Genomic DNA, 25,055 nt, shown 5'->3' with positions numbered 1-25,055 from the left:
TAGAAACAGCCTTTGCCAGTCTGGAAGTGAATGCCGCAGAAGAAATGGAGAATAATGAGGACCACAGGGACGAGGAGCAAGAATACAAGATGACAGCAACACAATGGGAAAGAATAGAACGGAAGGTCCCCTTGGGAACAGCAACAGGACCAGATAGCATACCCATGGGATTGATTACCAGATTAGGACAAAAAAGCAAAGAAAATTGCGACAGTTGATTGAACAAACAATAAAGGGCGGTCAAGTACCAAAAGATTGGAAATTAAGCAGGATGAGACTAATATACAAAGGCAAGGGAAGCAGAGATAACATAAAGTCCTATCGGCCAATCACAGTTACATCAGTTATATACAGGGTAGCAATGCAGTTAGTAAAAGTAATGATGGAGGAATGGGCAGAAGGAGGGAATATCCTCGGAGAACTACAAAATGGTTTCCGCAAGGACAGAAGACTAGAGGATAATTTATTTGTGGTTACCCAGTGTATAGAAACAGCAGCTGCAAGTCAGAGACCATTATGGATAGCGTTTTTAGATATTAAAGGGGCATACGACAGTGTAGATCAGAAAAAACTGTGGGACCAGTTGAAGGAATATGGCCTGAATAAAAACCTGGTTCAGTTCATACAAGAAGTGTATGCAGATAATGAGGCAGTGATAGTATGGGAGACGGAAACAACAAAACCAGCAAAAATAAAAAGGGGGCTTAGGCAAGTGTGCCCACTGTCACCGCTGCTTTTCATGATATACATGAGCCAAATGGAAAGGCGCCTGGAGGAAAGTAATAAGGGATTCGATGCAAGCTATATGCAGGGAGGACAGATAGTAACACAAGTTCTACCAGGATTGATGTACGCGGATGACATTGTACTGCTGGCAGATAAGAGGGATGGGTTGCAGGAGCTGCTTAAGATCTGTGGAGAAGAGGGCGAAAAGCTGGGACTGCAATTTAGCAGTGAAAAATCAGGAATAATGGTATTTAATGATGAAAGGGGGGACGTGCTGGAAATACAAGGCACCAAGGTTGAACATGTGGAGAGCTATAAATACCTGGGCATATGGATCAACGAAGGAAAAAATTACCTAGAAAAGCAAGAAGGAATTACGATAGACAAAGGGAAAAGGAGTTCGGATATTATGAAACACAGGGCCCTCTGGAATTATAACAGGTATGAGGTTGTTAGAGGAGTATGGAAGGGTGTTATGGTACCAGGACTCACTTTTGGAAATGCAGTCCTGTGCATGAAATCAGAAGTACAGTCAGGCCTTGAAATCAGACAGAGAAAGGTAGGTAGATTGGCACTGGGAGCACATGGCAACACACCTAATGAAGGAGTCCAGGGAGATATGGGCTGGGCATCATTTGAGGTTAGAGAGGCAATTAGCAAACTAAAATATGATCAGAGACTAACCGAAATGGAGGAATCAAGGTGGGCACGAAAAATGTACAAGCACCTCTTCATGAAAAGCCTGAATACGAAATGGACTAACAGAACCCGAAAGCTCAGATTTAAGTACCTAGAGTTTGGAGATACACCGCAGCAAAACAGCAGCATTGAAAAGCAGGTAAAGGAGGCAGAAAGGAAAATGTGGGAGGAAAGAATGCAAGGAAAATCAGCATTGGGTATGTATAGAACTCGAAAACAGGATATAAAGAAAGAAAGTTTATTCGACAACTCACGAGGGAGCTCATTGCTGTTTGAGGCTAGGACAGGGGCCCTCAGAACAAAAACGTACAGGAAAAAATTTCAGGAAGTAGATATATTATGCGCGGCGTGCGGAACTGAGGAGGAAACAACGGAACATGTTGTTCTAAGGTGCCAAAAACTTCGTCCTGCCCTTCCCGCGGAAAAAGCGGCAGATCTGGAGAGAGCGCTGGGATTTGCTGGGGAAGATGGACGAATGGATGAGGAACGCGTTCTGATAACAAAAGAGAGGTTAGAGGATTGGTGGAAAAAGTCAAGAGAATAAAGAGAGGAAAAAAAGGGAGGGGGGCAGATACGGGCGAATTAGAAGCTAAAAATGGGGAAGAGATAAATATATTTCTTTTAATTTTTTGGCTAGGCGGCGCAAGCTGCCGTTCGATTCAAAGGGCAGAGCCACTATCATCCATCATCCATCCATCCATGCCGGGTTAGCTTTTCAAAGCAATGTCGACTGCTTTGATGGGGCGAGACTAAAACCCGCCATGAATAGGGTTTTTTCGGCTGAAATTTTGTCCCTAGATTTCCCCAAGCGCATTGAACGCCATGTTTTTACAAAGTACCTAAATGCTGACTATTATGTGCCTAGTTGAGTCTGAATTTGTCCCCAGATTCGTGGCGGGCTGGCGGGCTTTTCGGCTCTTTCCTCGTTGTCGCCGACGGCGTCCAGAGCTTTTGGATTAACGAGCTCTGGACGACGCCGTCGTCGGCGCATTCGGGCAGTGTTTGTAAAGTCTCTCAGTTTATTGCCGTGGTGTTGCTGCAGGGGAGGTAGTGCAACGCACCCTTAACATTAAACCATTCAACTGCAAAAGTCGGACGTTCGATTCATGGGTGCCGAGCAAATTTGCGATGTCTGCGTCAACGATCTGACATCGGCCGTCGCTTCTCACGTAAGCCATTGTCATTGCTGTTGTTTTTTGACATAGTGCGCTGAGTGCAGCGGTAGGTGGGTGTCGTGTCCATTTTTGTCCGCGAAATCAATGCGAGAGGTGTCATTTAGCAGTGCATTAAGCTAAACAGCAACCTGGTACTTAATTGTTTTTGAAATTAGCGTGCAGTTTGTCAATTACTTATATCTCTGTGGCATGGATGCCACCTTCTAGCTTTGGAAAGCAATCTGAAGACGGTGCAAAACTCGTGTGTTTTATCAGAACATGTATGGATATATAAACAGTATAGCAAAAATGACTTTGGAAGGAATTAAATTGTTTCCAACAAAGCTTTGCGCAAATACATTTTTTTTTTTCTATCAGGAGCTTGCGACAGCGCAACACGACAACGTAGGCACTATACTGTGTCAGCTTGCTGCTTATCTGCTTATCTGATTCTAATTTAAGATGATTAGCATTACCAGCATTTGTTGTTTTAGTGGTTATTTTATTACATATACAAAAGGAAAGAAAAGATGTTTGCCAGCCCCGGTATCTGATATCTGAAGCACCTGAACAGGGGCGGTGGAATTGAAGGGATAGTGAGGAAGGGGTAGAGGAAATCAAAGAGGTGAACGAGAGGGAGAAAGGGCAGGGTAGGTAAAAATAAAAAATATATATGTATACACTATGACACAATATACAGTAGTTCGCTTGAGGCCCAGAGTAACGAATGCAGCGAGCTGCCAAAATGCGGCCAGGAAGGTAGCTTGCTTAACTTCCTTCAGGTCACTTGCAGCTGCCTTGTTACTGTATACGTGTTAGTAAACTATAAACGTTGGCTGATATCTCATATGCAATGCTGCTTGGTAAAGCACTCACTTCATTTCAGTGTTTACATGTGTATATGCCATTTTTTGTTTTTACTGTCAGCAGTCTTGGAGACGCAGCCGCTCGTTTATTCTGGACAACTTTCGCATCCTTGGCTCCCTACATGTACAGTACATGTACCAAGGTATATATATGTGCATTATATTCAGTATTTTCATTTTATTTTTCAGTGCATGAGTATTGTTTCTGCTATGGATAGCAATTTGTTAAGTGACTGAAAAACATTTATAGCTACAATTAAAACATATGAGTGTCAATCTGTGAGGCCACATTAATGTTGCCATTGTCGTTGGTATTGTCTGGACATGCCACACCCTATACCCAATGAATTACCTGTATAGTCATTCCACCAAACTGAAATTGAATCTGGGTTGCAATACACACTTATACGCTACAATACCCCAGCACTCAACCCAACACTACGTCTCGTCTCGTAACTGCCACACTTGTTGGCTGCTTACTGCACCGAGCTACTCCAGCACTTACTGTTAGCACTACACACCCATATATTGTTTTTTATTTATTTATTTATTTCAAATACCCTAAGGGCCTTTGCGGGCATTGCATAGGGGGGGGGGGGATTAATCAAATAAACACAAATAATTTACATTACAAGCAAAGAAAAAGCTGTAAGCAGAAATAGGTGCACAAAAAACCACGAACAATTTATGTAGCGACATCTAGATGCTAGAATCTAAGAAAGAAGACATCTAGAATGAGAGCAGTTAGGGATAAGAGTAGATGGAGAATACCTCAGTAATCTGCGATTTGCTGATGACATTGCCTTGCTAAGTAACTCAGGGGATGAATTGCAAATAATGATGACCTAGACAGGAAAAGTAAAAAAGTAGGCTTGAAAATCAATATGCAAAAGACTAAGGTAATGTTTAATAGCCTAGGGAAGGAAAAAGTTTACGTTAAGTAGCGAAGCACTGGAAGTAGTAAGCGAATATATATCTATTTAGGACAGGTAGTTACAGCAGATCCTGACCATGAAAGGGAAATAACAAGGAGAATAAGACTGGGATGGAGCACATTTGGCAAGTACTCCCAGATTATGACTAGCAGTTTATCGGTATCGCTCAAGAGGAAAGCATACAACAGTTGCATCTTACCTGTACTTACCTATGGGACTGAAACGTGGAAGCTAACAAAGAGGGTTCTACTAAAGTTGAGGACAACGCAGAGGGCTATGGAAAGAAAAATGGTAGAGATAACGTTAAGAGATAGGAAGCGTGCAGAGTGGGTCAGAGAAGTAACTCAAGTCACTGACATTCTAATGGAAATCAAGAAGAAGAAATGGGCATGGGCAAGACATGTAGCGCGAGGAAAGGATAAGTGATGGTCGCTTAGGGCAACAAACTGGATTCCAAGGGGAGGAAAGCGTAGCAGGGGGCGGCAGAAAATTAGGTGGGTGGATGAGACTAAGAAGTTTGCAGGGGTCAAGTGGATGCAGCTCGCACAGGACCGGGTTAATTGGAGGAATATGGGAGAGGCCTTCGCCCTGCAGTGGGTATAGTCAGGCTGAGGATGATGATGATGATCTAGATGCTTAAATTAGCATTTCCTCATGGTATAGACATCCGCTCACTGGTCCTTGTTGTCATCCATGGCTTGGGCTTGCAACCTCCGACTGCTTGCTCCTTCACACCCTCGTAGGATAGTCGTGCATGGCGTGTGAGTGCCGTACATATAAACCAGTATCCTTCAGTGCTCTAACCTCACCCAGTATTATTGAGCACTAGACTGGCTTCAGCATTTTGCGCTGCCCTAGCTTAAGCATCTGTTGCGAAATTAAATATTAGCAGCCACATTCTCCTGATGTTATTCTTGCTTTAAATGGACATCAGTATACAGAACAACAGAATGATGATGGGAAATCGTATTTCCACAGATACAACACAAATGGAGTTTTAGGCCTCAGGAAAGCTTTAAATAAATATTTAACTTGATCTCAAACAATTCAGGCCTGCCATAGTCAAGCCCCCACTTCGCTAAAAAAAGAAAAGCAAACAAACAGCAACTGCACGCTAAAATGCAAATGCATATGGATACATTGACGTCATTTGAGAGGCTACACATTTCACATTCATGCGACGCAATCGTGCGCAGCCACTGTCACTTCCTTGATACTGTCCAGACCTGTACCTGCTCATTGTGCCTTACGTTCCCTATTCCTGTGAACTGTTTCAAAGCTTTCTCCTTGTCAGCGGCTTGTGTCACCTTCTTCCCACGCTTACAGCCACTTTTGCCCTTGCATGCAACATGCTTGATTCCATGATCTTGAAAAGGCTATAACAAGTTCTGCATGCACATGGAAGCAAATTTGTAAATATGTTGTAAGGCACAATGCTTTGGTCTTATACTGCTACACTTGTCTGTTTATTTGTTTATCTGTTATGTCTAGGCAAGTTCTGTTATGTCTTTTTTTTTTTTTTTTTGTCCTACTGTTATATGTGCTTGGTTTTTCCATAACCACTTCTCTTGATGTCATACGACTCGAGATGCTTGGGGCATTAAACCCCATAAACCAGTTACCAACCAACCGTCTCTTGGCACTAGCCTGATTTCTTTTATTCCACAGTTTTTCAGTGGCAAGAAAGCATGCTGTCATCAGTCTTTCCTTCCTCCATCCTTTTGATCGCTATGTGGTTATTTCTTTCCCTGTATCACATAAGGGGGACGTTCTCCCATGTATAGATAAATCAGCAACCGTGCGGTACCCGCTTATTGCAACATTCTTAACAAACCATATTCACTGCAGCTTAAATGTGGTGCTGTCATTATATCATAAGCAGAACAGGCCTCTCGGCAGCCCTGCTCCTGACCTGAAGCTCCGGATTCTACACGGCCTACCCCGACGTGAAGCAACTTTGCTGTGCTGCCTGTGGGTTTGTGTAGCATTCACAAATTCTCATTCATTTGTGATAGTGATAATGATAAGTGGGAGGCTTAGCGTGCAACAGACAAGGACAGGAGAGGCACACAGGACGAGCGCTAACTTACAACTGAAAATTGGAAGGGAAAAAGTACGAACTCGAGGAAACAATTCATTCATCCATAGACTAGGAACCGATAAGTGCGTAAGTGAAACGTCGGTTGTTCTGTTGAAAAAGGAAGCATCGTTTTTAAATGCTGTGTAAGTTTTTGTATGCTTCCGGTATTTCGTCTCTATTCTGTTTTATCTGCCTTTGGGTGGCCCTAGATTATCTTGAATTATCTTCCCAGTCATGCAAATTCAGGGCTTTATAGAGCATGCGCACATATTGTTTCCTCGAGTTCGTACTTTTTCCCTTCCAATTTTCAGTTGTAAGTTAGCGCTCGTCCTGTGTGCCTCTCCTGTCCTTGTCTGTTCCGCGCTAAGCCTCCCACTTATCATGTATTACCAACTAGCCCAGAACTCTACTTTGCTCTCGTTTGTGATAGGTATGGCTAATAGCCCTGCATGTGCAACCTGTGGGTCTGATGAGACTATAGGCCACATTCTTTGCGAGTGGACCACATACAATGTGGAAAGACAGTTTCTCTGCCCTGCACTAGAGTGTCTATATGGACACCCGCTGACAGAAATCAAGAATATATGCCATTGGCTACGGCGATCGTCTGCGGTGAAGACCTCCCAGGCACTGCTCTGCTTCATGAAAACCACGGGCCTGATCGGTAGACTGTGATTTTGCTGTGATGCGACGTGATATGGCTGTGATGTGACAGTGCTGACTTCATATTTCTGTAACTTTCTTTTACACATCACTTTTATATCCACTTACCCCCTTCCCCCAGTGCAGAGTAGCAAACCGGTTTCTTCTTCGGTTAACCTCCCTGCCTTTCCTCCTCTTCCAACACCCCTGCCTATAGTTACACTCAGAACTTGCCTGTGCAATGAACCTAAACCTGAAGTTGCAAACCAAGATGAGGTGAAAAGCAACATAAAGTACTGCAGTTCATGTTCAAGACTTTTATAGAGACTCCAATTATAGTTTGAGTCAACGGCAAGTATCCGAAGGCTTTTTGCTATGCAGCACGCACAGTGTGGATGTTCTTGATTGCATACAGCTCCCAAATTTATTAAACTGTCAGCACATAGAAACGAAAGAATGCGTCATTTCAAGCATTTAGTCGAGTATCGAGCACACTGGTGATATGTTCATGTTCTCCTTCTTTCCCCTGGCGGTCCGTGAATGGAATGGCTTAGCCGATGAAGTGGTTAATTGCTCATCACTAGATGGGTTCAGTTCACGGCTGGCAATTGTTCCTTGAGTACCCTATATATGTGTAGCCTGACCTCTGTACAAATATAGTGAAACATGTCTTCAGCGTGATTGTATTGTATCATATCCTTCTTTTCCATTTCTTGTTCCACACTGCCATATAGAATTATATATAAATTAGACAAGTGTGGATTGCCAGTATTCCTGTCATTTGCTGTTTCTATATTATGCCCCAAACCTGCAACAGCCTCCAAAAAGAGGCTAGCAGTATGTATGAAATAAAATAAACCAGTTTAGAAAGCTTGTGCCTTTCCTTGCTTTTTGGACGGAATACAAGTTCTCGGGCCATACAGGATCTGCAACTGCTATGGAGGGTCGCACGGACAAGCTAGGCGCTGCCCGATCAGTTTCATTGTCAGCATATTTTATGTATATACTGAGGGATACCCCCCCCCCCCCCCCCCCCCAATTTTTTTTTTCTCACTGTGGCTAAGGCCAGACAGGAAAGGAAAGAGGACAGGCCACTAAGGGATAAATTTAAGAGAATGTGTAAGGTCACTAGGGGTGAGTTGGCTCATTTTCCAAGGCTAGGGAACAGTGGCCTATCTTACCTTTTCTGCCTAGCCTTGGCCACACTGCCATAAGTTGTCTCCGAGTGTAATTGAAGTCGAAAATGACTATTAGTGGGATTTGTTTTTATGCTATGTATGGCGTAAATTTTTTTTCGTAGCCAAACTGAATCTCCCTTTCATGCCTGGCGTCTGCCTATAAACTCGTCGACTTTGCGCCTGATTTAAACGAAAAACGCCACCCTTCTGCGCAAATTAAATTTTCAAAATTCGCGGCCATTATCATCATTATCGTTTTTGTAGCGTCTCGCGCCATCTGTTGTGTATGTACACCAAAAAGAGAAAAAAAAATAAAACATTCAAGATGGCTGCCTCCATGTTTTGCGCTGAGATGCATAAGTGACCGTCTTTTTTTGAAGATTTCTCGTCCTGAATGTTTACCCATAGCAAAGTTTCACGGTCCTCGCTAATAAATAACACGTCCCGCATCCAAGGTGCTGCTTTTTCTTGCAGGTAAGGACATAAGACGTCAAAGGGCCGCCGCACGTCCTCGCGACGGCGCGATTGTTCCCGCTATACGAGATGTTGCGTTTTGTTGCGCCGGTTGTTTTGTGCTTTATGAAAGTTACATCTTTGTGCTTAGGTTCAGAAGTGTGCACCTATGTGCCAAGGAATGGGTGACGCCGGGACTAAGGAGGTTGAATCAGGACAAAGAATGTAGGCTTTTCTCTGGCTGTCCAAACTCTTACCGCTGTTTTTGCCCGAATTCCATCGCTTTTAATATAATTTATTAACCTTTTTTCCTCGCCCAGCACATTGATGAGCACTGTGGCTACGTAGGGCCCATCGCGCGGTATTCGAGGGAACTGCTCTTGATGGCATAGAATGCCACCACGGTAGGCAAGATTTCTCCTTTGGCTACTACTCTTGTCTGCACCCCTCGCTCTGTTGATGACATTCGAAACGGCACCGCATTTTCATTTACCTTATGGAATGAAAAACGCAAGCGGTTTAACTACTACCGAGGCACTTTTTTGTGCGACTTTTATGCTTCTGAGTGTTCTTTGCTAGAAGCTCTCCGGCACCGATGCTTGCTGCTTGTGCTAGTGGAACGGTAGTAGTGGCGTTCACGGTTTACATTGCTTGAAAGCAGTTTGTCTAGTGAACACTTCGCAGACTTGCAGCTTGTGTCAGCAATACGGCTATTTAATGCAGCAAAATGGAAAAATATTAATGCCATTGTCATGAGGCGAGCCCAAGCTTTTAAGAATGGAATTATCTAGTGGTTGCATAGCGTTTAACCCAACAGACAGATGACTCCACAGGCTGAGAATATTTAGTCAGCCATTTCCTTTCCTGTCCTGTGTACGTACCCTCTCTCTATTTTGTAATGTTGGTAATTTCCTACACCTAGAATAAAGCAGCTTGTGCTCTGCCCTGTGAACCATTTAACATCTGCTGTTCTAGACCTGCTCAGCACGAGTGCCAATGCTTTTTTGTGGGTAGTGCACCAATCAGGCCAGTAGAAGACTTTACTGCCAAATAGTGTCATAAGCTTGAGCTTATTGAAGGCACTGTGCAGCTGAAAAAAGCCATTTACAAATCGCCATTCCTTGCAACTTTCAGGCTCCAGGGTGTTTCCGAAATGCAAATTTATTGAAGAACCCTGGCTAGTTTTGTTCAAGCTTGGTTGCGGGTTAAAATGATGCACATTAGCCTGCTGGCAAGCTTGCACTGCAGTAATTTGCACAATGCTAACGAATTAGGAACAGCCCAACAGCTTGAGTAAGCTTGAAGCAACAGCTTGAGTAAGCTTGAGGCTTTGTCACTGCAGCCTCCTTGCACACAGCGCAGGTTGTGCACAAATGTTGCTTGTTTGCCAGGCAAAATCTTCTAGAAAATGTTTCTGCACCTGAAAAATGTTTCTGCACCTGCCTACAGGTACACCAGCTGGGAAAACTTTTCATGCCGTAGATCTGTTTTCAGCCATGTTCACTTGTACCCTGCTGTGGTGGCTCAGTGATAAGAGAGCTTGATTGCCGATCCCAAGGATACAGGTTTACTCTCAGCTGCGGTGGCAGCTGATGGAGGCGAAATGCAAGGCGGCTTTGTACTTTGCGATGTCAGTGCACATAAAACACCCAGGTGGTCAGAATTTTCTGGAGCTGTCCGCTACAGCATCCCTCATAGCCTATAGACATTAAACCCCATAAACCGAACAGAACACTTGTCAACTGTAAACTTCCATAAGGAGAAAATCTATGCAGCTCAAAAGCAGGCCCTGTGGCTGCAGACAGTTCACCAAAATGTATATGCGAAATTAATTGCAAAATAATGTACAATCCCTTTGTGCACGTTACATAAGGCATTGCAATCCAAGGCAAGCACAGATGGTGGAGGTAGGTGCAGCGTATGTCTAGTTATCAAAAGGCAGTATTTCTGTGCATATCAGCAAAGTATATGGGGTTTTATTTCCAGGCTGTAGGAGGGCCACAATTTTAGCCTCTTGGGAACCTTTATTGTGCACTACTAATACTGCTGCATATCATACGGGCATTTTCGCATATTGCCTCTATTGAAGCAGCATCACTTTTCTATGTAAAAGTGAATATTCTAGTGTCTCATTGCAGGTCTGCAATAATCATTGTAAAAATGTTGAGAATCTTTCAGACGACTGTGTACAAACTTGACTAACTACACATAACTTTCCGCATCCACAAAACCATATGCTGGCTTAGTCCTTTATCTCAGAGCTTCATTTGTCATTGGCAATTGTGCCAGTATTGCCAGTGACAAAAGGCACTTGTCCAACCTGCTCTTACATTGCTTGCACTGCCAATGAAAAAGGAATAGATTTGGTAAATACATTGATTGCATTTTCAACTCTACAGAGCAATAGTTATCCATGGAAAAAAAATGTGCATTTCAGTCTTTAGCACACATTTTTGGCATGACAAAAGTCATTTTATGATAGTGCCACACACAAAGAGTGCCGGTGGCGGTGATGCCTCAACAAAAAAGAGCTCTTTCGTAAAGTAGTTCAGACAGCAGCTTCGCTGACAATCTAGAATTTGTACCTGACAGTTACTCTGACCCCGTTTGCGATGTGCGTACACTGGTAAAAAAAACAAAACAAAGATGGCGAAGTGACAGCATGCTTTACTAATGAAGGAAACTTTTTAGAATTAGAATGGTATGAAAAACATTACAACTAAACCTGCCGATGTTAGTATGTTTTTCGGGAGTTAATTTGGCGGTTACCGGGTTAACGTGCAGCTAACTCCATATAATTAGCATCAATTAAATGCTGTGTATCTTGGGGACCATCATTAACAATGTGATGCATGTGAGCCATCACATGCTTGAGTTCATTAAACATACAAGATACGTAGGCACCTTTTATTCAGATAGCATTTGTATACAAAATCAAAAGCACCATGGCAATGTCAGAAGCAGCTTAGGCATATAAGCACAGCCTATTTTGAACATGATGTGGAACAGGTTCCTTAGCCCTCTTATTTTTCAAAGTCGGCTAACAAACAGATGTGCATTTGCAAAAACCTGCATGGTATGCAGATGAGCCATTCCTGCCACTAACAAAATGAGCCACTTCACAGATTTCCATATGGTCCTTCCAGTCTTTGAACTCTGCAAAAAGAAAGATTTTCCAAGTTGTCAAAAGTGAGTCTCAAAAAAAGACAGCAAGAAACAGAACTCTTGTAGACTGGAAAATACAAAATAAAAAAAAAAAAAAGTACAGGTATTGCCAACACCAACGGATTGCACAAGTAAACTGCGTATGTTGACATCAATTTTTGGAAGCAGATTTCAGAGGCTAGGCTACACTGCCATGCAGTCAGCCATAACTACTGCTGGATGAATGTCAACATATCCAAAATGAGTTATCAAGTTGTCCTTTGTGTGCCTTCATAGAGGCTCTGACTAGGCTCAAACATGGCAAATAGACTTGTCCTCCGCACTCATTGGTTCTTTACGATGCCTGTCACTGGAAAGGCTTGAACGAGAACATCTTCGGTGTAACTCCGCCTGGTTGGGTACTTGAAACAAAAGTTTAAGAAACACCATCACCAACCAAATTTTTTATTAGAACCCGACGTTTCGGGTCCAACTCGATCCCTTCCTCAGGGGCGACTAAAGTTTGAGGCCCGCAGTAGCAGGCACACGTGGCGAAGTCCAATTGTGTAGCAGAGCCAGGGTAGCGTCCCCAGATTCCTGTTCACTGCTGCAGCTGTCAGCCGGATGAACCGAAAAAAGACGTGACGTCTTTTGAAAGGGTTGGTCTCCACCACATCAAGTATGTTCACCTCGCCAAAGGCGATTTTGTGGTCGGCGCATTCGCAGTGCTCGGCGAGGGGGGTTGCTTTTCGAGTTCAATTGCCGGGCGTCATTTTTGTGCTGCAATATGCGCAGACAGATTTTTTGTTTCGCCGATATAAGAGGCAGAGCACTCTGAGCACGAGATTTTATAAATAACGCCTGGTTATTTTTCTCTAGGAATACGGTCTTTTGGTAGCGGCAGAAAACGGCAGACTGTTGAAGTAGGTTTGTGCGACACACAGACGTGTTTGCGCAGGATGCGTGCAAGCGCCTCACTGGTGCCCGCCACGTATGGGAGCACAATGCGAGGGCGCTTCGTCGTTTCCGTGTTGACCGACCCTCTTGTCCTGCAAGCTCGACGGCGGAAAGCACATTGGAATAAAGGCGCGTGTATAGCCATTCTTCTTCAGATCGGCTAAGCATAGGCCGCTGCCTGCTACTGCGGGCCTCGAACTTGTCGCCCCTGAGGAAGGGACCGAGTTGGTCGCGAAATGTTGGGTTCTAATAAATAATTTGGTTGGTGATAGTGTTTCTTAAACTAGTGGTTCATCACACCGATTAACAAGCTAATGGCAGAAGGAGCACAGGTAACGTCTTCAAGAGCCTACATATGCTCTTTGCAACCATGTGTTCTTATTCCATCATTTACTATCAGCCAAAAAGAACTCAGTACTCTGTTTGACAGCATTATCTGCACACTGGATTCACTTTTATTTTGTTGCAACAAGGTGCCAATCACGACAAAGGCACTGGTCATCGAACAACAGAATGCCCAGTGCTCAGTTTAAAGGCAACATGTTAACCTGCCAAGTACAATGATCAAGAACAATGTAGAAGCAGTGTTGTGTTGTGGCAATCATTCGAGGTAAATCTCATCATTGTACAACAAAATGAGTAAAAGCTGCGTCCAGGTGGCGTAAAGCGTGGAAAAAAAAAAAAAAAAAAAAAAGCTTTGCGGTATGACTTCCCCCTCAAAGAAGCATCGGCCCAATGCTCTACATTGAATAGAAAGGTAGGCAAAAATAAACATCAAGCAAAATATAAATAGTGTCCATCAGTTATAATAGGGCTTTAGGCACACAACATACAATTTCTGGACATGTATCACCTCTGGGGTACTGTCAGTAACATCTGGGGACAATTCCATAGCCCATTTCATCTAGATGAGTGAACTTGATTTGCGGAAACAGCAGCGTAAAATTTATAGTTTTCATTAAATCCACGATGGTGATTCAGCATCCAAACCTAGAGTCGGTCTGCTGGATTGTAATTTTCATTGTCATTGTAGGTTACGTTAGGCATTGGTGCCTTGCTGGCTTTTTATGCGCAACTGGGCGAGTCGGGCTGCTTCTGCACGCTGAAGGTAGGCAGTGACACTGAGGCTGTCCTTTTCCGTTACATGTGGCATCAGCATGACATCGAGCGCTGTATTAAGGCGAAAGCCTTTAAAGGGAAACTGCACCAGTTGTAGATTTTGATGAGTTTCAAGGAATCAAATGATTACAGCTTTCAGGTTAAGCATGCAAGATATCTTCGCGCTAGCATTTCAAACAATGGCGCAAATAGCGATTTAAACCGCTTCAGCTATCGAGCTTCTCCTCACCACACAGCGACGCTTGGGGGGCACATAATGACATCATTGACGGCACCAGTATGTTTCCCGCATAGAATGGCTTGGTTGGAAGAAGTAAAAACAAGGCTACCAAAATTGAAGGCCCAGGAATATTGTTTGATGGCATCAAAAAAGGCACAGCATGATGTGGGCGAAGGTAACGTAAAGAAAAAATATTACCGTCCGTGATGTCATCATCGAGCTTCTACGCAGTCCTTCAGTGCTGTGAGGAGAAGCTCGAATTGTAATCGTTGATTACTTCATCAGTTTTAAAGATAGCACACAAACACTTTGCAAGCATTACCGACAGCTTATGGAGAGTCAAATTCTTGAATGTCGCAGAATTCTCGAAAAGTGATGCAGCTGCGCTTTAATGGCTCATACTGTCGGCGTTCGTTCGGTCACAATATAGCTTTCGATCAAATTACATCACCTGAAACCGAAACTAATGTCATCGGAAAGGTAAAAATCCTGCATCCACCGGGAATCGAACCTGCATCCCTCGCATCGCCAGCCTAAGCTTTAACCAACTGTGCCACACCCGGGATCGTGAACTGCACATATATCTTGTCTACAGTGATTTGGTTTGGTTTGGTTTGCGGGGTTTAACATCCCAAACCGACTCAGGCTATGATAGATGCCGTAGTGCAGCACTCCGGAAATTTCGACCACCTGGGGTTCTTTAACGTGCACTGACATCACATAGAACACAGGCGGCCTTGCTTTCGTCTCCATTGAAAAGCGGCCGCCGAAGCCCGGTTACGATCCCGCATTCTTGGGAACAGTAGTCGAGCGCCGTAACCACTGCGCCACCCCGGCGGGCCCTTGTCTATCATGAGGATGAGTTAAAACACACATCATAATTCTCCTTGTCTGCGTGATGCTGATGCGGCCACTCCCCTTTGTAGCGAGGGATCACAGAGTTCTTCATTAGGCCAATAAATAAAGGAGAAGAAAAAGAACAAAATACCAACTGCTGTGCATTGGTCAAAAGTCCAGAAAAAAGAAATGAGGAAGGAAAAGGGGGGAGTCCTTCAACAATCTTTTCGTTTACGCCACCAGTCAAGGCGGTGCTTTGTCACCTCTACTGCCCTACCCAGGGTGTGCTCTTTGGGTGGTGACATCGACTGCAGACCAAGTGCTGTCGAAAGAGTCTCCATCAGTGCTGATGTCGCAGTTGTAGGGGGGAGGGCCACAGTTTCGGGCACTCGATCACAACATGCTGTATGGTTTTATCGGCTGCGTCGCACTCGGAGCACTTGTGCGCAGAAAACCACACCGTGCCTCGCAGAGTAACCCGCTGCCGTCCGCTGTCTCGTGTGTTGTCATAGATGTTCTCATTAGCGATCGTGTGTTTTGTGCTGGAGTCCACCGCCAGGGATGACTTTGCCCGTGCTTCGCTGTGCCATCTCTTCATTTCTGCTTCTCAAACCTGGTTATGGATCTGCTCTCTCCACGCAAGCTGGAATATCTCCAACAGGCCGGCTTGTGGAATTCCGTACTCCTATGCCAACCTTCGCGTTCAAAGCATCCATCTGGTGTTGGAGCACTTGAGTACGATGTACTTGTATACCTCGCTGGACCATCTATGGCGAAGTGCTCAGCTGGCGCTGCAAGGCAAGCTTGCGGTTGTCTCACATGCGACGATAGTAGCGCTGACAATGACGCTGCAATTAGTGATAATGACAATGACGGCATTAGCAATGATAACGGTGCATTTAGTTAATAATGATAATGAGAGCAAACGGATGCACCGTGTGCACCAGCAACGCTCAGCCTTTCGCACTTCTGCAGTGTAGATTCCACAGTGCTTTTGGAATTTTCGGGCTCCCTGCCATACACAAGGTGGAATGGAGTTGACCTGCTTCTCCGCTCCTAGCCGGCAGCAACAGCGCGGCAGGCTACTGTGCTGACATTAAAGCGAGAAACTAGTTACATCGGCTTAACTTTCAGGCCGACTGACTGTTAATGCATGCAAGGAGGACAATGCCACGGACAACGAGAAGTGGGTTTTTTACACGACAGATATGATGTGCTTCTCGCTTTCTACAACGATAATTAGTCTGAAGAAGCCTTTGGCCCTTTGCTTCGGCGTTGCGAGTCAGGTAGTCAGTTGCTACTATTATCCACTTGTTGCTAGATGTCAATGTCGGGAAATGACCTAGTAAGTCCATGCCGATCTGTTGGAATGGCCTCGCAAGTGATTGGTTTGGTTGTATATCCTGCAGTCTTGTTAGCAGTGTTCGGTGGCGTTAGCAGTCGCAGCAACTCCTGACATAGTGCGTGACATTAGCAGATAGACGAGGCCAATATGGGCCAATATTATTTAACCTGAATGCGACTGAGAGTAAAATAAAGTTTAGACGCCCAGCTGTGGGCTCATCATGAGGGGCCTGTAGGATTTCATCGAGAAGGCCCACAGGGACAAGTAAGTAGGCGGTCAGGGTGTGAACGCCATTATAAAGCGCAAGGGAGGCTAGTCCACGTTTGAACACTCTTAAGTGGCAAGGATGACTTTCCTTCAAGGTAGTCGAAGTCTGAGTGCTGAATTTGCGTGAAGTAGGCCCCAAAATAGCATCGTTATTGTCTTCTTCCAGCACTTTTGGACAGGGGCTCGTGAAAAGCAGTACCATGTGTGCGTGGCCAAAATAGGTGTTTAGAGCAGCTCTTGGAGCAAGCAAATATGCTTTTTGGAGCAGCTAAATGGAGCAGAAAGCAGGACAGACGTGCTGAAACAGCTATGGAGCGGAAATGTTAATGTTTTATAGCAGAAATATCGGCTTTTTGAAGAAACTTCAGAGCATGTGGTCAATTAAATCTCCAATAAGTCATAAAGGCCTTTCTACCCTTCTTGGCAGCAGAAATTGTGCTGCTTACAAACAGGCCCGCTGTGTTCTGAAGATGTTTTACTGCACACTGACTGTAACCAACATGTGACCAGCGTGCAGTTTAAAGGCCCATTCACGATTGAAGATTGCAAAGGGTGTGCGATTAAGGAACCGCTCAGACTGACCGATGTTCACACTTGCAAAGGCAAACGGTGGGTCGCTTTCCCAAATTGGCCTCATTCAGAACGAGACTTGTCGACCTTGACTGCTCACCAAAACAGAAGCCGAATGTAAACCGAACTTCGATTCATATCAACTGTGTTGCTGATTGGTTACCGATTTAAGACCAGGAAGGAAACGTTGGACATGTGCCTTTTTATATATGGGAGTGCTTGTTGTTAAACAAGCTAACTCTCAAAACGTAAGAATAATGTGCTTCAGATTGTATGCTTAAATAATACAGCATGAGCACATCTATTTTGGCCTTCTCGACAATCTCTAGACGAAGCCCAAAACAAGTCCAAGGATCGCTAAGGTTGCACACTATAGTGAAGGCTTGCCAAAGTAAAAATAATATGCGAATGAAATATTTTTGCTGAAGAAAGAAAAAGGCTCTTAGTGACCACAATCCACGGCATGCATGCAAGAGTGCCGCAGTCACCATGAATAGCAGAAAGCATGGGGATGATATCGTGTAACGTCAGCGCCCAAGGTTGCCAAACCATAAAGCTGCTTTCGCTATTAATAATAAAAAATCATTATAAACTATCTACTGCACTGAAATCTCAAATTTCGAGGATTTATAATTTATGTGAATGGAGTGAAATGCAATAATCAGTTTATGCTCAGATTTTAGCTGTCATGACCCCTTTAAGTGAATATAAATAGTTCAAGCATATGGTACCAACATAAGAAACACTACAGAATTATATGAAAATGTCACTGAACTACGAGCACGTGAATGATTAAGCTGCTAAATTTGAAAATAATACACAAGACGCGGGCAGGGTCATTAAACAGAGCCCTAGAATATAATTTTTTCCATCTCCTCACCTTCAGGTGCATTATCTGCTCTGGTTTAGAGCTCTGCTCTTAGTTTAGTGACTTCATATAAAAACAGAACCTCATCTGGACGTAGAACTTCTCTATGCGAAGAGTGATTTTTCTGTCATGGGCAGAATATCCAGGCTCGGGAACATCTGGGCTTTTCAAAAACATCGCAAAATTATGAATGTTGCTTGTCTTAATCTCAATTATTGAAATGAAATAAATAATTTAAAGAAATCGAATTTTCCAGCGTGTTTACGAGCTTTGCAAGCTCTGCAGACGTATAAAGAAGACCTCGGTGGTCAAAATTTGAGATGAATTCTTTTTTTTTTGTTTTGTTTTTTTGCACACATAATTTGCTCAAAATTAGATACAGAATAAGTACTACATTTTGATTTGTGCCTGAACTTTCGAGCCACATATCTTGCAATATACCGGGTGCACGAGGCATTTGAGGATGCAATGTCGGCTTCAGGCAGAGAATATCTCCAGCAAATATATATATATTTTCACCAAACTTTAGGAGATATTTTTCTTACTGTTTATTTTCACATTACTCAATGAATGCGCCACTTGCAGCAATAACCAATTCAATTCGGCTTCGGAAATGGCTGCATGCACGGATCAGGTGGTTCTTAGAGGTACTGCCCATTGAGTTCGCAGTGGCGACCTTAAGAGTTTTTTGTATTATGTGGCCTTTTGTCGGCTTCTCTCTCAACGACGCCAGTGATTTCAAATCTGGACAACTAGGAGGCCACAAGTTGGGAGTGATGTGGTTATTGGAAGTTGTTGGCCAGCCACTCGTGGGTGACGCAGGCGGTGTGGGCGAGAGCCGAATGTTGCTGAAAGACACAAGATTTTCCTTTCGAAACAGTATCAGTCCAGGGCTTCACAACGGTGGCAAGCACCTCTGCGTACTCGGCAGCATTAACGCGGAGTCCTTCTGCAAAACAGTGTGGCAGCATGACATCACCCTTGTTGCCGACGGCTGCTGACACCATCACAAACAGAAATTTTGTCTGCAATGCTGTCGGCACCTCATTAGCGCTTCCGTAAAGCCATCTTTCATTATGGCAATTAGCTTTTTGGTCTTGATCGAAGTTCTTTTCATCTGAAAGAAAAAAAAAAGCATTCCAGGCTCTTCAGCTTGCCTAGCAAGCGCTTGGACCAGAGCAGACAATTCTCCCGACCTTTACCAGAAAAGAATTGCGGCCTCCTCATGACACAGAAATGGTACCTCACGTCCTCGTGCACAGCAAGCCTGGCAGCTGACTCTACGACATCGAGCTCCTTTGCAATGTCCCACATTGACTTCTCTGGGTTGTCACTCACGATGACTTGCAGCCTCTGAAGAAAATCAGGTGTTCTGACGACGTCTGACCGCTGACTGTGCTTTTTCCTTTTCGCCACAGCGTCACAGCACATCAGTTCTGTCCGCACTTTGTTAACGAAAGGCTTCGCAACATTCAGAAAGTTGGCAATTTCCAAGTCGCTGTGGCGCACGGCCAGTGCGATGAGGACTGCATGGCGTTTCATTTCCTGTGTCAACTTGTGCTTCCATTATGCAACAAACTGCGCAGTATAAATGATAAGGGGTCAACCAACAAGAAGCCGCATGCCTAGATACATATGCTGAGCCTGCTGGTGTCTATGGCGATAAGGAGTAGTAACCTCAAATACCTCATGCACCCAGTGAGCTACGAGACTGCTATAACTGTGCCTAGTGACGGGCAATCGAAGTAGCTTCAACGTCCTCGAGCCTTCCCTCGTGAAGCAGGTGGTCAAATTCATCATTCGCAAAGAACACGCAGTGAGCAAAAAAAAAAAAAAAAAGAGAAATTACAGGCTCTCAATTTGTGTTGGAAGTTTTCAGGTGCAATCAAATCCATTCGCTACAACCCATCATGCTTCGAAAATCCTAATGAAAAGCATGGGTGAAAAATTGTTCAGAGTGCAATACGAAAGACCTGCAGTAGACCTGCAAGTAGTGCTAAAGGAACACTGAAAGAAAAAGTAGGCTTGCAGCGATGGTATACTGGCTCCTAATCACAAAAACACCACTTTCACTGAAAACAAAACTCTTATAAGGTAGAAAAAAGAGAACAGAAATGCAGGCATTGCAGAAATACAGAAATCGCAGATGCATGCACAATGACATGCAAGGGATCCCGGAGGCTGCCTAACATGTATTATGGTTGCATGTTTGAATTGTTAATTTTTGTTTCAAAAATGGCAAAAAGACAGGCTAAATATTGGAAGCCAAAAATAAATTTGCGCTTGGCAGTGCCACAGGCAGTCAGTTTCGTTGTGGTATGTTTTGGTTCTTCGAAGTCACAGCTATGCATTTGGCATCACCACATGGTTTCATTTTTGATATACATGCTTTGGTTTACAAGTGCGGAGCAGCAGAGTTTTCCTCTGATGAAGTTCATGCCCCAGTAAGCGCTTCTCTATTGAAAAATCTGGTATGAAATGCACACAGGATTAAGTTACAACTTACTGGGCAGAATAAACCTGCACAGACCCGAGTGGAGCTGGGAAAGAAAAGAAAGGCTGGAAAAAGTAAGATTTAAATTGCATGGGTGCTTAAGAAAAAAAAAAAAAAAAAGCGACAAAAAAAAAAAGAAGAAAAAAAAAACGGCCTCGAACAGGATTTAATTCTAAGTCCTTTGGAGTTTTAACTGAATGTCTTAGCCATTGCGCCACACGAACAGCTGAGACCTCTCGCATTACATTACTTGTGTAGTGCAATTGCATTTTTTTACACACATTTTTCACTCACCGCTAAACAATTGCATCCCAAGTGTGCTGAATGCTTTTGCTGGCTGTTGATAGTGTCACCGATGTCTCATATCTATGATAAGCATAGGAGTTTGCCAAACTATCTCGTAATATTTCTATTTCTCTATTTTCTACTCTCCCAGTGTGCATGCACAGACCTTACTGGCACATCAGTTTGCCATCTGCAGGGCAGCGACGCTAGAGTACACCACATAAGGTGTAGACACGCAAGGAAGCATTGAGTGAAAGGGAGCTCAGTTGGTTCATATTAAGAAATACAATAGTGAAGGAAACTAAATAAATTGAGCAAAACAGGCCCTGTGTACCCCTTTTTTCTTTTAACTTTCTGCCACAATGCATTGTTCACCCCTTGCTGCTATTCAAAAAAGACGGATCTGTAGCAGTCTTTACTCGTCACTCGTGATGGTAGCTCGGCAATGTCTGTGGCCGCATCCATAGCTTCGCTAGCTACAAACTTTGCCGCCACGCCGGCACTCGTACATTCTATCCTGTTAGTCAAGTGACCTCAACTCTAAAAAGCACCGCATGCTCTGTGGGTGCAAAGGTCAAGATTCACTGCGAGAACTTTGCGGTCAAGCTCAAGATCTATGCCTGGTGCAAACAAATAGACGGCTTTGGCGAACTGTAGCTTTAATTTCAGCTGCTGCTAGATTGCACTGCTCGCTATGCATCAAGAATCACGGAGTCTATGTCTACACCATCGTTTGCATCATTTTCCCAAGTCTAAATCCCTTGGAAGGAAAACAGACCTCTTCAACTTCAAATCGAAATATCTCGGCAATAAATGTGTCTTGCTGCCGGACAAGTGACAAAAAAGTCACGAAACACTGCACTACTGGAATCTGGCAACAAAAAATATTGTGATGGGTCCCATACTGCAGAAAATCTGGCATCCATGAAAAATTATGGGCATGTATCTGGCAAGTGGCAGGAAGGTGACGCAGCACTGCAATGACTGTCCGTCAGATTGTGTGACAACACAAGGCTACATGACATGACCAAGTCAGCAGGTGCTGCCACACAGGGTGCTTTTTATGGTATCAAGTTAAAAAGGAAAACAAAGAGAACATCGCTTGGAGCAATTACGCACCACTATTTGTTTCTTGCAGGTGTATCCGTGACAAAGGTTTGTGCATGCAGGGCTACCTGGAATCACTTGAGGCAAATCCTTGAAGCCTTTGTTATGAAATATTAAATATTGCAGAGGTTCAGCTCTCTTTAAACCAAGTCAAAAGCATTAGCCATCGGCCGGTGCCGCATTTGTAGCTGCCGCTTCAGTCTTGGCTTGATTCCGCATTTGGTAAGCTTCTCGGCAATAGGCTAGTCTGGCTTCTCGTTCGATGTCTTGGCAACCTGTCTGGCATGGTTGCAGTCTCTGTCTTTGGCGCAAGTGGATTCCTCTACATCACACTGCCTCCTTTTGTCATGCCGCCTGGTGAATTCACCCAACACTATGCTCGCGGTCTCGACTGCACTTACCCAGAAATGTTTTAAAGCAACGAACAGAATATGGGTGCACAAAACACAGACAACAGAACATGTTGGTGCCGCTGCAAATGAATGAACGAAATAGCTATTAGAAATGACAGCAGTGCCTACTCTGCTGGCAGAAATCTTGAGCAAAAATTTCTCATCAATTGGCCCTAATTGGCTATACAAGGCCATGTGACATTTTCCCATGAAAATAGCAGTGACTGAAATTTTTCATACTTTCACAATCATCTTTTAGCAAATAATGACCTGCTTTTGTTTCGCACTACATGCGCCATAGTGTCAGCAAATAAATTGCAATGCTGTTTGTACAGCAAGCGACTGCAGGCAAGGGACACGTCTGGGTGATATTTTTGAGGTAGTCGTGTAAGCAAGTTTCCAGGGCAAAAAAATTATGGCATGTAATTTCTTCCTAACAAAGATTACCAAAGTACTGCCTGCTGAGAACTTATTCTCGGCAAATAATTTCAACAGTGTATGGAGCAGAGCATGAATTCGGGCAGCCCAAAAACCTGGGCCGGGCTGGAAAATTGCCGTTTTTATGGGTCTAGACCTGGCTCGGGCTTGACATGCAGGCCTGGGCTTGCAGCTTGCAGTGGCGGAACGAGGCCAGGCTGGGTAAAGCTGTGTATGGCTTCTTTTGGAGATAGAATTCCAGCACTAAAATCATTCCGGTGGTTTATGAATAAACCACTACTAGTACATATGTTGACAGAGAATGAGAGAGAATGACAGAGAGAGAGAGAGAATGACAGAGAATGAACAGAGTTTAATCAGTGCCACTCGGTGTTTTGTCCAAGCAATTTAGTACGAACATGCCAGGCTGCATTCAATGAAACAAGTGAAAAAAGTTAAAAAGGAAAGGCTCAAAACTCGATAGCGAACTGTACTACAATGGAGGTGTTATGAAGTGCTGTAACCTGTCATGCATGACACAGCCCGTTTGCATAAGCACGTGCCTACTGAAGTACTCAACACCATCAGCTTAGGATTTCTCAGAAATCAGTGAGCAAGAGGGTAGCTTCTAACCTTTGTGTTACCGCTAACGGCTGGACATTTGAAGCCTTATAACAGCCCCTGGACAAGGACCTTCAATTGACTGCTCGGCAGGCAGCCATCTGTTCATAAAAATTCTGACTCCCCCCCCCCCAAAGAATGTCTCTACGCTACAATAAATGCTGTAGGATAAGAGCTTATTGCTTTAGGAATCTTTACATATCCAATAACATATACATGCAAAATGAACAGACGCTACCGCTTTTCGTCTCCACAGAGATGTGACAATGTGGCTGTGATTTCTTCAATGAATATGTAAATTTTGGTTTTTTCTGCCCTTGCCCACTAATGTTCCTGGGGCAAAGTTGCCAGGGGCAGTATTTTTGTAGGTGATTAAGCAAAGAACTTGCACCAAGAGCCAATTGCTTATAAGGAGTCATAGTTAAAATGCCCATAATCCACACCTTTTAAATGTACATTGTGCTAGATAGCTTTACATAAAATGTCTTGTCAAAATATTCTTCACCATGCCTTTGCTTCTGTCGGTGCTTTAACTGTGCCCTTCTCAACCAAGAATATTTTGCAAGGTTTGTCTCTCATCTTGATTTATTGTTATGTGCTAGTTAAGCAATACATTTTTAAGGCGCCTGTTCAGACTTACTTTGCAGGTTTGGCACAGGCCCTGTCGTGGAAGCGCAGGCCGGGTCCGGGCCATTAATCATTGCCGATGGGCTTGGAACCATGGATCCGGGATGGTCTTCAAACGTGGGCCAGGGAAGGGGCTGGAAAATCCAACCCGTGCAGGGCTCTAGTAAGGAGTGTAAGAAACTAAAGGTACAGGAAAAAAAAAATCACACACACATAAGGGGAGTTCAGTAGCGAGTTCATTACTTCGAAGCACCTCTACGTGGTCTCCGTGCTACAATGGAGTTGTCTAAACGGTATTTACGTTATCATTTCTGTTGTCTCAACAGAGCTTATCCTTTTGTCGTACCCGACGCAAACTAGGCAAAATTTCATCAAGGGTACGCAGAATATCATCCATATAGCTGCCGCTTTTAGCTGTGAAAGGTTCAGTGCTAGTTTCGAGCTTTTGGTGCTCAATATGTATCACTAGTTTCAAGCTAGTGATGCTCGAGCGATATCATAGGCAAGTACTTCACCCGGATGTGATCAAAACGAACAGCGTATGGAGAATCGGGGCCAAGAACGTAAAAAGCATAAAATGAGCTTCGTCGCCCTAAGCAGCTAATCACTGACGAGTGCCGTGAGTATCTGGTTGATAGAAGACAAAGCATCAAGCGCCAGTTAGCAGCATCATAAGACAGTGCAGTGCTCGCCTTCAACAGTGCTAAATTGGCGCGTGCTGCAAGTGCATACCTTGGCACAAATCCCTGCAGTATGTGACAAATAAGAACGGTAAGCGGACAGCATATAACCACGAACATTGCACGCAAAACTGGCAGCTAAAATTTGAACATGGCGGCACCTTCATTGGCATGCTTTGTCCACAACTAAAATATTTTCACAGACCGGGCACTAACCTTTCTGTACCGAAGCCGCAGCAGATGTGCCAGGGTTGTTCATGGCGCGCACACCAGTCAGTTCGATCGCACCCGTCCGTGCAACAGGCACAGTCTCGTTTACTACAACAAAAGCCACGGCACCAAACCGCCGCCGCGGCACCGGCGGCATCCCCA

General features: G+C 44.1%; 2 protein-coding genes across 3 annotated transcripts in view; one reads left to right on the top strand and one right to left on the bottom strand.

Annotated features, from left to right (window-relative positions):
- Positions 1–8,598: 8,598 nt before the first annotated feature.
- LOC146207094 (citramalyl-CoA lyase, mitochondrial-like) overlaps positions 8,599–25,055 on the top strand; it is a 28,150-nt gene continuing 11,693 nt past the window's right edge. Inside the window, exon 1 of one of the 2 annotated variants that reach the window (XM_084598985.1) lies at positions 8,599–8,754. In XM_084598985.1, the coding sequence (XP_084455111.1) occupies positions 8,675–8,754 (80 nt within the window). In that variant the 5' untranslated portion in view covers positions 8,599–8,674. The remainder of the gene's footprint in view (positions 8,755–25,055) is intronic. The other variant, XM_084598821.1, reaches the window with a different exon arrangement.
- On the bottom strand, positions 11,627–25,050 carry LOC146207095 (uncharacterized). The gene is made up of 3 exons (XM_084599102.1): positions 24,900–25,050; positions 24,017–24,163; positions 11,627–11,889 (listed from the first exon to the last, which is right to left on the bottom strand). The coding sequence occupies exons 1-3, from the start codon at positions 25,048–25,050 to the stop codon at positions 11,774–11,776; spliced, it is 414 nt and encodes a 137-aa protein (XP_084455228.1). The 3' UTR covers positions 11,627–11,773.

Source organism: Amblyomma maculatum, chromosome 1, assembly GCF_055883805.1.
Source record: "Amblyomma maculatum isolate TAMU_Amacu chromosome 1, ASM5588380v1, whole genome shotgun sequence".
NCBI classification, from domain to species: Eukaryota; Metazoa; Arthropoda; class Arachnida; order Ixodida; family Ixodidae; genus Amblyomma; species Amblyomma maculatum.
The sequence above is the reverse complement of the archived record's forward strand: the minus strand, read 5'-3'. Positions and strand labels throughout refer to the sequence as shown.